The sequence below is a fragment of the Mobula hypostoma genome, chromosome 25 (assembly GCF_963921235.1).
Source record: "Mobula hypostoma chromosome 25, sMobHyp1.1, whole genome shotgun sequence".
Classification (NCBI taxonomy): domain Eukaryota; kingdom Metazoa; phylum Chordata; class Chondrichthyes; order Myliobatiformes; family Myliobatidae; genus Mobula; species Mobula hypostoma.
This window is the reverse complement of record NC_086121.1, coordinates 24,659,651-24,675,334: the sequence shown is the minus strand read 5'-3', so window position 1 is coordinate 24,675,334 and position 15,684 is coordinate 24,659,651. Positions and strand designations below refer to the sequence as shown.

Sequence of the window (15,684 nt, the reverse complement as noted above, 5' to 3'; positions counted from 1 at the left end):
GATCAGAGTTTTCCTTCTCCTAGATGAGCTGCCAAAGGCACCAGTAGCCCACCTCTGCCCCTTCTCCTGCCAGTAAAAACTGTTCCACCAGCTTTAGTAGCTAAGCCACACATGAAAACCAAGAGCTGGACTTGGTTGTCAGAGGCTATTCGAGGCACACATCATTGGGAGCATTTAATAGGTGGTGGGCGCTTGTCCCCACTACCACCCCCTGGCTTAAGGAACCAGCCTTTGTATCATCTGAAAATTTACCAACCTACCTTTCCACCTTCCTCATTCAAGTCATTTATAAAAATCACTAAGAACAGGGGTCCCAGAACAGATCCCTGCAGAACACCACCAGTCGCAGACTCTCTCTCTACCACCACCCTCTGCCGTCTGTGGGGCAAGCCAATTCCCAATCTGTCAGTCACGTTTCTATGGGTCCCTTGTCTCATTACTTTCTGAATGCATTTGTGCAGATTTTGCCATGAAATTTGGTCCCTATAAAGCTATCTCATCAAGTACTTGCAGCACTATGATGAAATTATTACAGTATTTTGTCATCTAAATTTCCTGTCCTTGCTGGTTTCTTTGTGCAGAACGCCACTACAGTCCAATCACAGCGGAAACAGATAATCTTGCATTTCCTAGTCTGTCATCCTAAAGCAATGTAAATCACTGAGTCATAGGCTCATGATGCACAGAAATAAGTATACAGCTGTATTAATCCTTCACTAACTCTATTTCATTATTCCCATATTCCCACCAGATTCTACCACTCCCTGGGGCAATTCCCAGTGCCAATTAACCTATAGACATACAGGTCTTTAGGATGTAGAAGGAAACTGGATCAAGCAGGGAAACCCCATTTGCTCACAGGGAGAATTAACCCCATTTGCTCACAGGGAGAATTAACCCCATTTGCTCACAGGGAGAACATACCATCTCATACAAACAGCACCCGCGGTCAGGAGTGAACCTGGGTCATTGGGGCTGTGACATATCAACTCTACTGCATTCAATTCTTTTCCGTTTTCCGTGGACTGATTCCTATTCCTGGGTGACCATCTGGCGAGAAAGTGGGATGGTACAAATAAGTTATTGTTGGAAGTCAGGCATGTTGCTTCAGAGAAGGAAGTCGTAAACACGAGGAAGTCAGCAGGTGCCGGAAATCCAGAGCAGCGCACACAAAATGCTGGAGGAGCTCAGCAGGTCAGGCAGCATCTACGGGAAAGAGTAAGCAGTTGATGTTTTGGGCCGAGACCCTTCATCAGGACGGAAATGGAAGGGGGATGTCACCAGAATAAGAAGGTGGTGGGAGGGGAAGGAGGCTAGCTAGAACCCAGGATGTATACGGGGCTGTAGGATCAGGGACGTGCAGAATCTCTCAGATCTATGTGTAGTAGTATCAGAGCCCTGGATCACTAGGCCTCATTTTCCCATGTAAGACCTTATCAAAGCCCACATCAACCTACTTAGTCACTTCCTTGAAAAATTCATTCAGATTAGTTGATACAACCTTCCATTGATCAGCAAGGGGGTCAAAGACTGGTAATTGGTAAATCTACAAGTCCATCATGATTGAGTGAATCAGCTTCAAAGCTCTGACTGTTCTGCTCCTGCTTCTATGTTTCTTTACGAGTACTTTAGGAAGAAATGTGCAAAATATCACATAAGAATCTAATTTCAACAAAGGCCACAAATTGCCCGAAAAAGCGATGTGTTAATATTTAGTAATGATGTCATTCTAATGGTGAATAGACATCCATGTGATCAGTGGAGGTTTGTCTACATGGTGGGCTTCATCGGTCGCTTTATTTTTTGAAAGGTCTTTGGCTGTTACAAGGAATGTACAAGGGCAGGTTATGACTGTAAATGTTTTGTGTTCTCTGTGGGAGGTGTGGTTTTGGGCTTGAGGAGTGGGCAGGCGTTTTCATTGTTTAAACCAGGTGTACTAGGCAAGAGACTGTTAGCAAAGGATTGCGTGTGTGTGTACCTGTGTATATGTCTGTGTGTGTGCGTGTGTGTGCATGCGAGCCTGTATGTTGGGGCTGAGTCTGGTTAAGATCAGTGGTAGGTGGGGGCATAAATGATACAGAAATGTTTAAAAGTCTGATGTGTGCAATGGATGAAGAATGGGGAGGAGAGAAAGTTTCCAGCCCAGGAGCAGAAGAAAATTCTCCCCTGCAGCAAAAGCCACAGAGACCCTGTTCAAAAACGAGGCACCATGTAACAGGTAAATAAGATTAGCCTACTGAATAAACCTGCAGTTTTAAAAGTAGGTCTATCTGTTTCAACATGTAGCGTACAGACATCTTAAACGTTGAATATGATTATGTTAAATACAAAATATTTGCACTAATCCTGGCTTCCCAGAAGAAGTAACTTTCTCAGTATAATTTGCTTGTTTAATGTGAGAGGCCATCAAACCCAAAGAATCTGCTCAGCTATCAATTGTCGGTCAATGATGTTGCCTGTGAAAATATCAAGTCTGCCATAAGATGCCTTTGCATTTTAGCAATCTATATCAATGATTTATGGTTTCATAAATATTTATTCAACTCTAAATTGAAGTTCTGTTGTCATAATAATGCTTCTCAAAGGTAGTAACATCACGATTTTTACTGGTGAATGGTAATTGCTTCCATTTCTTTAATTATTATCATTTATATTAACTATTTTAATTATTAATTTGTTTTTGTCAGTCTGATTAAATATTCAAATTTCCAGCAGCTTGCTGTGTTCAGCATTCTCCCAAACTACAAATCTTTCTGTAGGTTGAATAAGTTTTAACAGGGTGACACCAAGAGTACCATAAACTGATTGGGTTGAATTGATGCATTGGGAGAATGCAATATTTTGTAATATAAAAAGAAACTAAAGGATTAATATAATTTTAATTTCAATGTATCAGGATAGTTACATGGAAATAAAAATGGTATATTAATCACCTCAGTTTAATTACACTATAGACCATTTGACCCTTCATGACTGTTTCACCATTCAGTAAGACAATGGTTCAAATTTAAGTCATTGTCTCTCAAATAGTCATTGACTACATTTTCCCGGGAGATTTGCCTTCTATTGCAGACAGCCCACTTCCGTCTCCTGCCCAAGGTTCATAATCTGGGAAGGAATTGTTTCAGCTTGCCACCCCAACCTCGTTTCTTGATTTCATCCTTTTTATGTCAAGTTCGCTCTCACCCTCATCTCTGATGTCCCTCAACACTGACAATTTCCAGTTGTCCGGTCTATCTCTAGTACATCCTTCCTTAGGAAGAGAACACTCAAGTGCATATAGTATTTCAGAAATTGCCTCACCAAGCCACTATATAATTAGACCCCAGGATGTCTTTGTTAGGCACAACTCATAAAGGCATCAACCTTAAATCATCAGCAAATCTGGGTATGTTAAACTTGGTTCCATCAGATATAGATTTGAAAAGCCAGGATCCAGGACTGATCACTTCAATACTACACTAGTTAATATCTCCCAGCTCCAATATGATCACTTCTCCGGTTTTTCTCCATTAACCAGTCCTTAATCCGTACCAAACTATTCCCTTTATTCCTGTGGGCTTAATTTTGTCTTAATCCTCTCGTGCAGCTCTTTATCAAATACACCGCATCTAACAGTAGGATTGCATTTACTACCTTCAGGTCTGTGGGAAACACTGTTTCCATAGCTGCCTCTTTCCCAAACCTTGGGATGAAGTTTTTCAGGTCCTGAAGATTTATTGGTGTTCAGTCTCACTAGTTTCTCCAATACTTGCTTTTATTAATTCTGCTTTCATCTTCTCATTGACTCCTGATCTGGAGTTCTCCGTAACTTCTGGGAGATTCCCTGTGTACAAATGTTTGTTTAATTTCTCTGCTCTTTCCTTATTCAGGATCAGAATCAGGTTTAATATCACCGACATATGTCGTGAGATTTGTTGTCTTTGCGGCAGCAGTACTTTAGAACATAGAGCATAGAAATCTACAGCACATTACAGGCCCTTTAGCCCACAATGTTGTGCCAATCATTTGACCTACTGTAGAAACTGCCTAGAGTTTCCCAAATGCATAGCCCTGTATTTTTCCAAGTTCCATGTACTAATCTAAGATGCTCTTAAAAGACCCTATTGTATCCGCTTCCACCACTGCTGCCGGCAATGCATTCCACACACCCAACACTCTCTGTGTGAAAAACCTACCCCTGATATCTCCTCGGTACCTGCTTCCAAGCACCTTAAAACTTTGCTCCCTTGTGTTAGCCATTTCAGCCCTGGGAAAAAGCCTCTAGCTAGCCACACAATCAATGCCCCTCATCATCTTATATGCCTCTATCAGGTCACCTCTCATCCTCTGTCGCTCCAAGGAGAAAAAGCCGAGTTCACTCAACCTATTCTCATAAGGTACACCCTCCAATCCAGGCAACATCCTTGTAAATCTCTTCTGCACTCTCTCTATGGTATCCACATCCTTCCTGTAGTGAGGTGACCAGAACTGAGCACAGTACTCCAAGCGGGGTCTGACTAGGGTCCTATATAGTTGTAACATTACCTCACGGCTCTTGAACTGAATCCCACAGTTGATGAATGCCAACACACCATACGCCTTCAAAGCAACACTGTCAACCTGCGTAGCTGCTTTGAGTGTCCTATCAACACGGACCCCAAGATCTCTCAGATCCTCCACACTGCCAAGAGTTTTACCATTAATATTACATTCTGTCTTCAAATTTGACCTACCAAAATGAACGACTTCACACTTATCTGGGTTGAAGTCCATCTGGCACTTCTCAGCCCAGTTCTGCACCCTATTGATGTCACGCTGTAACCTCTGACAACCCTCCACACTATCCACAACACCCCCAACCTTTGTGTTATCAGCAAAATTACTGATCCACCCTTCTACTTCTTCATCCAGGTCATTTATAAAAATCACAAAGAGGAGGGGTCCCAGAACAGATCCCTACAGAACATCACTGGTCACCGACCTCCATGCAGAATACGAACCATCTATAAGCACCCCTTCCCTTCTGTTGCCAAGTCAATTCTGGATCTACAAAACAAGGTCGCCTTGGATCCCATGCCTCTTTACCTTCTGAAGGGCTCTTTCATGGGGAACCTTATCAAATGCCTTACTGAAATCCATATACACTACATCCACTGCTCTACCTTCATCAATGTGTTTTGTTACCTTCTCAAAGAATTCAATCAGGCTCATAAGGCACAACCTGCCCTTGAAAAAGCCATGCTGACTATCCCTAATAAGATTATGTCTCTCCAAATGCTCATAAATCCTGCCTCTCAGCATCTCTCCAACAACTGAAGTCAGACTCACTGGTCTATATTTTCCTGTGTTATCTCCACTCCCTTTCTTGAACTAGGGAACAACATTTGCAACCCTCCAGTCCTCTGGTACTTCTCCCGTCCCTATTGATGATGCAAAGATCATCACCAGAGGCTCAGCAATCTCCTCCCTCACTTCCCATGGTAGCCTGGGGTACATCTCATCTGGTCCCAGTGACTTATCTAACTTGCTGTCTACATACATCTACTGATGCTTCTGGACACATCTTCAGTGATGTTCCTGGAATCATCGGGTGTTTCGGGTCTTTCAACATCATACAACCTCCTCCAGGTGACCCAGCCGGGGCTGATCAGACCCCAGCTTGTGTCCAGATGGCTAGCTACTTATGACTCCATGGCTCCCCTCTTTCGAGCCACAGCCATCTTGAGGCCCTCTCTGCCGCATCAGTGGTACTGCGGATGGCTCTCCTCTTCCTCTCTCCCTCGATGCCCAAAATGCTGAAGGCTCTAACTAAAGAACGGGCTATGAATCCCCTACAACCAACCTCCACTGGGAACTGTTCAGCTGCGATACTGACAATAATTGTTGTCATGGCTTGCAGCTTCCTATCAACCCCTCCCTTTGCCGTTGCCTCCAGAATTTGGTTAACATCTTCATCAAACTGCTTCCACAGTGAAGTCATGTTAGCTGCAGGCCATTTGATCCACCTCCCGTTAGACTTCATGTTAGGGGGATTAGTTTGCAACACTTGGAGGTTCCGGGCACTATGGGGTGACTCCGGGCCTGACCCCTCCTTCGTCTCACCAGGTTGGACACCTGCGCGTTGTGCTGCTGCTGCTCCCGCCAAACACTTCATCCTCGCTTGGTGGATCTTCAAGCCACGATCGTTCTTGCAGATTTTGCCACATGCACACTGCTTCGTCATCATCGTGCTTTTCAAAAGCTCCAGCACATCCTCTTTCTTAATGTCTATATGCTCAAGCATTTCAGTCCACTGTAAGTCATCCCTACAATTGCCAAGATCTTTTTCCCTGGTGAATACCGAAGCAAAGTATTTATTAAGTACTTCCACTACCTCCTCCAACTCCATGCACAAGTTTCCACTATTGCACCTGATTGGTCCTATTCTCACACAGCTCATCCTCTTGTTCTTCACATACTTGTAGAATGCCTTGGGGTTTTCCTTAATCCTGCTCAGCAAGGCCTTCTCATGGCCCCTTCTGGCTCTCCTAATTCCATTCTTACGTTCCTTCCTAGCAACCTTACAATTCTCTAGAGCTCTAACAGTACCCTGTTTCTTGAACCTTTTGTAAGCTTTTCTTTTCTTCTTCACGAGATTTTCCAATCCTTTGTACACCATGGTTCCGTAACTCCACGATTCTTTCCCTGCCTCAAAGGAACACACCTATGCAGAACTCCATGCAAATGTTCCCTAAACATTTGCCACATATCTGTCGTGCATTTCCCTGAGAACATCTGCTCCCAATTTATGCTCCCAGGTTCCTGCCCCAATTAAATGTTATCCCAAATTGTCTGCTCCTATCCCTCTCCAGCACTCTGGTGAAGGTGGTCACTACCTCCAAAATGCTTTCCCACTGAGAGAGTGACACCTGACCAGGTTCATTTCCCAATACCAGATCAAGTACAGCCTCTCCTCTAGTTGGCTTATCTACATATTGTGTCAGGAAACCTTCCTGAACACATCTAACAAACTCTACCCCATCTAAACCCTTTGAGCTAAGGAGATGTCAATCAATATTAGGAAAGTTAAAATCTCCCATCACAACAACTCTTATTATTGCACCATTCCAGAATCTGTCTCCCTATCTGCTCCTCGATATCCCTGTTATTATTGGGGAGTCTATAAAAAACACCCAGTAGAGTTATTGCCCCTTTCCCGTTTCAGACTTCCACCCATAGTGACTCAGTGGACCATCCCTCTGCGACTTCCTCCTTTTCTACAACTGTGACACTATCCCTAATTAGCAATACCACACCCCCACCTCTTTTGCTTCCGTCTCTGCTCTTTCTGAAACATCTAAAGTGTGGCACACTCAGCAGCCATTTCTGCTCCTGAGACAGCCAAGTCTCCTTGCATTAAAATAGACACATCTCAAACCATTAGGCTGAGTGCATCTTTGCTCTGACATCTGCCTATCCTTCCTCACAAACTCCCTACAAGCTGTCTGTACTTGTGCTCCAATCTCCCCTTCCTCTGCCTCTTCACTTCAGTTCCCATCCCCCTGCAAATCTAGTTTAAACCCTCCCCAATAGCATTAGCAAAGCTCCCCGCCAGGATATCGGTCCCCTTCAGATTCAAGTGCAACCTGACCTTTTTGTACAGGTCACACCTGCCCCAGAAGAGGTCCCAATGTTCCAAAAATTTGAATCCCTGACCCCTGCTCCAATCCTTCAACCACACATTTATCCTCTACCTCATTCTATTCCTAAACTCACTGTCGCGTGGCACAGGCAGCAATCCTGAGATTACCACCTTTGAGGTCCTGCTTCTCAGCTTCCTTCCTAGCTCCCTGTATTCTGCTTTCAGGACCTCCATCCATTTCCTGCCTATGTCGTTGGTACTAATATATACATTGCAATACAGAATAATAGAAAAAATGTGAATTACAGTAAATATATATATATAATATTTAAGTTCAGTCCAAAAAGAAATTAAAAAGTATAAAAAATAATGAGGTAGTGTTCATGGGTTCAATGTCCATTTAGGAATCGGATGGCAGAGGGGAAGAAGCTGTTCCTGAATGGTTGAGTGTGTGCCTTCAGGCTTCTGTACCTCCTACCTGATGGTAACAGTGAGAACAAGTCATCACCTGGGTCATGAAGGTCATTAATAATGGATGCCACTTTTAAGGCATCGCTCCTTGAAGATGTCCTGGATACTAGAGGCTAGTGCCCATGATGGAGCTGACTAATTTTACAGCCCTCTGCAACTTACTTCGTTCTTGTGCAGTCGCCCCCATCACCCCCACCACTCTGCCCCCATACCAGACAGTGATGCAGCCAGTTAGAACGTTCTCCATGGTACATCTGTAGAAATTAGCGAATGTCTTGGTGTCAAACCAAATCTCCTCACACTCCTAATGAAATTTAGCAAATATAATAAAATATTCCTCAATATATTTTCTCTCAAGCCAGTCTGCAAGGGACAACATTACCTAAACATTTCCCCTTTACATAATTTTACAATCTTTTACAGTTTTCCTTGACATTACTCATGGTATAGTCTTGAATTTTTCATTCCATTCCTTTGTCAATGCCTTGGTCATTATTTGCTGAATTGGGATTGTTCCCAATTTTCAGGCTTACTGCTCTTTTTAACCACCTTTGATCTAATAATATCTTGAGTTTTCCTCATTAGCCCTTTTACTGTTGAGTTTTTTTGCTTTAAAATGTTTCATTATAAATTACTGTCAGTACTACTTCTCTGATTATGTTGGTTCTCTGTTTATTTACATATCCCTCAGGTAGTTATCCAGAAATTATGTGCTCATTCCCAATCTGCATATCCTCTTTCCTTATCCAACCTGTATATCACTCAACACAAATGGTTTACTCCAAACCTCTAATACACAAGTTCAGTGGTCCTCAACCTTTTTTGCACTACGGACTGGCCGACGGGGGGGGGGGTGGGGGGTGTTAATGACGACTGGAATATAGGTGATAAGTCACTTAGAAGTGGCTAATACACTCAATTTCATTTCTAAAAGGGTTTATCTAACGAATTTAATATTAAACACACAACACATATTTTCCTCGCATGAATATAGTGATAAGTCAATTATAAGTCACTTATAAGCATTTGCTTCTGTCCCGCTTGCTCACGTTTTTTCCGCTCAAAAAACTCAACGGGTTTGTCCTTAAGTGCAGGGTCCTTGGACTCAAGGTGCCGAAGCAGATTTGAGGGCTTCATTGCCTCATTAGACAGCTTGTCTCCACATATCACACACAGGGGGCTTGGAGCGTGCGAGTCTCCGGTTGCAATAAAGCCATATTTTATGTACGACTCGTCGTACTTTCTGTTGAAGGAAGCTTTCTCTTTTTTTTGCAGTCTCGGCCTCAGCTGTCTCTGCGTTATCATCATCGTTAGGCCTTTTATGTCCCCTACCACCTCTTCCAAAGAAACTCTCAAGCGACGTTTGTTTTTCACTCATCGAGTAGTTGTAGGTTAATGACCGACTGATGACCTCACGTGGGTAGTGAACTCGCGTGCGTTGAAGTTCAACAGTGGGCATGACAAGGAATGGGGAAAGGTGCAGCTGACTCATATCGTTTGATATTGCCAAATCATATCATTTCCTCGCGGCCCGGTAGCACGTGCTTTGCGGCCCGGTGGTCGGGGACCACTGCACAAGTCCTTTCCAGACTCAGGGAGATGACATTACCTTCAGGAATCATGCCCTCAGCTGCAGAGAACAGAGCCTGTCCCCTAACTACACTCTCCTTTTATCACTAGCGAATCCACTTGCGCTCTCCCAGTTTGAATGTCTCCCTGTACCGCAGAGCCGTGGTCAGTTTGCTCGTCCTCCCCGCCGTCTCTGTTCCTGGTTGACAGGCTGCTGAAACCTCGTACCTGTTGCAAGCGTGCCAGGACTGAGGCTGCTTTACCTGTACCTTCTCAACCTCACTCCTGGTCGAACCCACACCCCCTCTTGAGTGACTTCCTCCACGATGCCTTTTGGGATGAAGTATCCAGGTCACTTTCCCCCTCCCTTCTTCATGGCAGTGTTTGAATCGCAAACTTCAGTCCGTCAACTGTGAGCCAAAGTTTCTCCAACTGCTGATGTGGTTCCGTAGATCACCACAGTTCCCATTGCTCACGGTTGCACAAAAAATCCTGCCGGACCTACGATTCATTTTAATATACTTACCAAACAAAGTTAGTCTATTTAATTATTTAGATATAAGGCTGCACTGTTGATCATATCCCTTACTCACTGAAATCCATTCTCAGTAAATACTTCACATATGGGTGCAGTACACCGCTCGAAACCACGCATTGTGTTTGTAGAACCCACAGATTTATTTTCCCTGCACGGTGAACTAATCCTAGTGCATAAATAATCACTGCAGCTATGTAAATGTGTAGGGGTTGTACGAAGAAATAGGATCAAACTTCTGCGATACCGTTCTCAGAGAATAGTGGCGACCGGATTCAGTCAACTGGTGAGCCAGACTGGGTGCCGCTAGCCCTATGCAGCATATTAAGTAGGCGTTAAATATCTGTGACCTTGGCAGGAGAGGTCTGTTGGGCAAAAAATATTGGGTGGCTTTTCAAGTTTTCCCATTTTTGTTCCCCACTGGCAATGACGGGAGAACTTCAGCTAACTGGGCCTTAGAATTTCCTTCCTCAATGTTTCTATCTCTCTTTCCTTTAAAATTATCTTTAAAGCCTACCTCTTTAAATGAGGTTTTAGTCTTGATACCTTCGTTATATTATTTTCAAGTTCAAGGTTATTGTCACTCAGCCATAACCATGTATATAGATAAATGAAACACCGTTCCTCTGGGAAAAACACAGGACACGTAGCCACACACAGCCTACGCAGTTGTGATCCAGCACGCACAGTAGCAGTCCACAGAATAATATTAGCACAAGCCCCCTAAGAGGCTTAACAGGTCAACATAAAGTAGGAGGTTATGTAAGGCAGTGTAATGTTACTGGTACTGTCACAATAAAACAAGCAGTTGCATTCATACGTGAAACAGCAGCAATCGAAGATGAAGAGTGCCCAGAGCAGGATGAGAGTGTGAGAGAGTGTCTGTGAATTGGGGAGTGGGATGGCGGGTGGGGGGGAGCGGGAGGGCTTTCGGTTGGGGAGTACATGTGTGCTGGGTGGCAGCACGGTGTTATGCAGGGTGCTTGCTTGCGTTTCCACGATGTGTCCCTTGGGACACTAGTCCAAACTAGAAAGTTGTTAACTCTGTGACTCCAGGGTACTGAGAAAAGTAACCAGGTTAGCCGGTTATCAATGCAAATTTATGTGACGTCCATAGAGAAACCCTCCTCTGAGTTATTTTCAGTTTTAAAGTACATACAAACAAGGGAGATTGGAGAGAAGTTGTTTTGTGATTAGATTTGTCTCGTTGCAACAGTGTCAGCTGAATAATCTATTCCTTTTAAGAACCTCTGTGCATTTCACATTATTGAAGCTTCAAGCCAAAGTACATTACTGCCCGTAAGGGGTGAGTGAGGAGAATTAAACTTCCAAGCAAATAAAGTGAAATGCTAACAGACATTAAATACAATTCAACTAAAACTGCAGGATGCAGATCTAATATTAGAGGCTACGTTACTGAACTGTGACTAGTTACATTCCTTAGATAACATTTCCATGACTGCGATGCATGAGATTCAGCGTTTGAGCATTGAGCAGTTTCCCTGTTATTTCTGCCTGCAGCTTTTAATTCCCCTCTTTTTTCATTAAAAAAATAATAGACCAAACTTTTAATTGTCTACACTGTAGCTTGAGGTGTTTGGGAGCAGTTTTCAATTCTTTTGAGGCGACGGTAGGGAAAAGTACTAGTTCCCATTTTTAAGGTGGGAATTGGAAGGCATTCCCACATGTCCCAGAAAGATGTTATTTTAACGTGGAAGGTTTGATAGGAAACCTGGAGCATTTCTTTACAAGACATGAATTGCAAAGTGAAATACTGAGCAGGTATTTGTCCTTCATTGCCGAGGCTAAAGGTCACACAAGAATTGGCCCTGCTTGTAACTACCTCCGCCTGTATAATTCTCTTAACCACAGAAAATGTGTTCAAGGTTTAGGGATAAACATAATGGCTACAGACCAGTCCTTTTGACCTTGGTAGTGGGTAAAGTTCTAGAAATAAAATCAAGGACAGAATTAGCAACCGCTTGGACAAGTGTTGATTGATTAAAGAAAGGCTGCAAGGACTTGTTAAAGGTAAATCATCCCTAAGAAATTTAATAGAGGTGTTTGATAAGGTAGCAGTGTGTCAATTAGGGAAATGCACTTGAGATTGTATATGTGGACTTCCAATGGACATTTGATAAGGTGCCACTTATTAGCTAAAATGAAGAGTACAGAAAGAAAAGGACTGGAAGTGGTTGGATAGAAAATTAGGCTCATTAACACGAAACAGAGAGCAGTGAAATAATGTCTTTCATACGGAGGGAGGAGTCCAATGGAGTTCTGCACCTCCTGTACCTAATAAAGCAGCTGCTGAATGTATGTTCATGGTCTTCGCTGCTGTAGCCCATCCACTTCCAGGTTCAACATGTCGTGCATTCAGAGATGCTCTTCTGCACGCCACTGATGTAACTTGTGGTTATCCTGAGTTGCTGTTGCCTTGGTGTCAGCTTGAGCCTGTCTGGCCCTTCTCCACTGACCTCTCTCATTAACGAGGTGTTTACGCCCACAGGACTGCCGCTCACTGGACGCTTTTTGTTTCTCGCACTCCCCTCTGTAAACTCTAGAGACTGTTGTGTGTGAAAAAAGTCCCAGGAGATCAGCAGTTTCTGAGATACTCAAACCACCCTGTCTGGCACCAACAATCATTCCATAGTTCCTCATAGATTATATTTCAGAAAAATATTTCTGATGTTTGGTCTGAGCAACAACTGAACCTCTTGACCATGTTTGCATGCTTTACTGTATTGAGTTGCTACCACATGATTAGCTGATTAGACAGTTGCATTAACGAGCAGGGATACGGGTGTACCCCTGTGCAAACAGTACGCTAATAACTTTGACTTGGAAATACAGGACACAGTTTACAAATCTGCAGATGATGTAAAACTTTGAGGTCTACTAAACTGTGGAGAGGATAGTAATAGACTTCAGGGAGATAGAAACAGATACGTGGAATGGGTGGATGAATGGAAGATGAAATGTAATGCTCAGAAATGTGAATTGTTGTACTTTGATAGGAAGAATGAGAAGAAAGTATAAACTAGAGGGGACAGTTCTGAGAAGGTACAAGAAGATAGAGATCTGAGGGAAACTATGCATACTTTATTGAAAAGTGGTTACAAAGGTATTTTATAAATAGATGCATAGAGCACAGGAAGCCATGATAAACCTTTATTAAAATATTTATTATTTATTTGGTGAGTAACCAATACATAACTAGAGTGACTTGGTGCTCTTTTACAACTTTGAATACCCTCAAGTCTCAATGTCACAAAGGTTTTGTAAGAGAATGGAAACCAGTCAGAAACTTTCTAATTTCCAAGACTAATGCAGATGGTGGAAGTTGTTGTCCAACATAATTGTGCAGTCTGATTGGGACCCTAAAATGATTGCTATGAAACCTGCGTATATGTGAACAGTCTCTGTAATGCCAGCTTACATATACATTCTAATAAAAACTTGCCATGCTTCATGATCTGTCTTGCAGCGTTTTTGACTTTTGTCAAACGTCAGCTCTTCCGGGTGGGAGACGACTGGTATTTTCTCTTCATTCTTGGAGTGTTGATGGCTCTTATTAGTTTTGCGATGGACTGCACAGTGGTCAAACTTTTCAAAGGTAAGCACAGTCAGAATTCTTACACTGTTTTTTCTGACGCTTTTCTAAAAACTCACTTTTGAGTTGGATGTGTCAAAGATGAGGACGTCATTTAATGCCCTGCCCTAACAGGACTTGCTAAAATAATGGTGAGCTGCCTTCTTGAAGTGCTGCGGGGGTCTGGGTGGTGGCAATCTTGCAGAGCTGATGGGTGCATAGATGCAGTGATTTCTTTTCAAGAAGGATTCTCTGGGCTTTGGAGGGAAGCTGCGTGCGGAGATGGAAGACATCCCTGGTTTGAGGGGTCCTGTTGGGGTCAGCTGGGCGATTAGTTACAGTGCAATTTGCAGATGGTACTCACTGCAGCCACAGTATACCAGTGGTGTGGGGAAGGAATGCTTGGAGTGGCTGCTTAGGGGCCAGTCAAATGGGTGGCTTTGTCTTGGGTTGTGTCAATCTTACTAAGAGTTGCTCATGCTACACTTATTCAGGCAAGTCGAAACTAATCCCATCACACCCCTGTCTTGTAGACAATTGAATGGCCTTGGGACATCAGGAAGATGGGTCTCTGTCCCACTCTGGCAGCCATGTGGCTTGTCCAGTTGAACTTCAGGGCAGTGGGTCCTCCCAAGACGCTGATGGTGAGGGCTCAGGGATGGTCACATCACTGAATACAAAGAGCTGACAGTTAGATTTTTAACTGTCAAAGATGGATATTGCCTGCCACTTCTGTGGTCCACATGTTGATGGTGTCGTGTTTATCTGACCGAGAGTAACAGAATGTACTGCTTCAAAGTCAAAAGACATATACGTCACTATATATGACCCTGAGATTCATTTTATTGCGGGCATACTCAACAAATCTATAATAGAATAGTAATGGTAATAGAATCAATGAAAGACCGTACCAACTGGGTGTTCAACCATTGTGCAAAAGACGACTATGCAAATACAAAAAGAAATAAATAATAATAATAAATAAATAAACAATAGATTTTGAGAATATGAGATGAAGAGTCCTGGAAAGTGAGTGGGAACATTTCAATGATGGGGAAAGTGAAATTGAGTGAAGTTACCCCCTTAAAGTTCAAAAGTCTGATGGTTGAGGCATAATAACTGCTTCTGAACCTGGTGGTGTGAGGCCTGAAGCATCCGTGCCTTCTTCCAGATGGCTTGTGGTTTATTGATCTTGTTCTGAAGGAAGAAAACTAACATCTCCAGGGCTTTCTTTGATCTGGGATCGTCAAGGTTGTTCTATGGCACAGATTGAAATCTATCAGCTGTACCTGATGCCGCTGAGTTCAAGTTCAGTTCCAGATTCTTGTTACAAAGCTCTAGGGTGACATTCAAGTGAAGAATTAAAGAAGAACTCTCTAACTGGCAAAGTTGCAATGTTAAACCCTCTTAGGTAAGTTAAAAAGAAATCCTTTGGTATTATATTGAAATGTACAGTGATCCCTGCGATCTTTACACCCTAACCATTGTGATCTCCCACTTACCCTCACTCTAACACAGCCACTATCACACCATACTTTGCACAAGTTTGCTGTGAGCTTAAATTGGTTACAACCCGAGCATTACAGTAGTAATTACACACCACTGCTGTGTACATACCTCTACTGATGCTTCTGGACACATCTTCAGTGATGTTCCCGGAATCATCGGGTGTTTCGGGTCTTTCAACATCATACAACCTCCTCCAGGTGACCCAGCCGGGGCTGATCAGACCCCAGCTTGTGTCCAGATGGCTAGCTACTTATGACTCCATGGCTCCCCTCTTTCGAGCCACAGCCATCTTGAGGCCCTCTCTGCCGCATCGGTGGTACTGCGGATGGCTCTCCTCTTCCTCTCTCCCTCGATGCCCAAATTGCACAAGTATTACTTGTTCTTTATTAGCATTGCATTTTTCAG

At 43.3% G+C, this 15,684-nt stretch overlaps 1 protein-coding gene across 5 annotated transcripts in view; it reads left to right on the top strand.

The window, feature by feature from the left end:
* The first annotated feature begins 1,924 nt into the window (after positions 1-1,924).
* Positions 1,925-15,684, top strand: part of clcnk (chloride channel K) — a 66,501-nt gene continuing 52,741 nt past the window's right edge. For all 5 annotated transcript variants that reach the window (XM_063033079.1, XM_063033080.1, XM_063033077.1 and 2 more), the window contains exons 1-2: positions 1,925-2,218; positions 13,666-13,794. In XM_063033079.1, the coding sequence (XP_062889149.1) occupies positions 2,083-2,218; positions 13,666-13,794 (265 nt within the window). In that variant the 5' untranslated portion in view covers positions 1,925-2,082. The remainder of the gene's footprint in view (positions 2,219-13,665; positions 13,795-15,684) is intronic.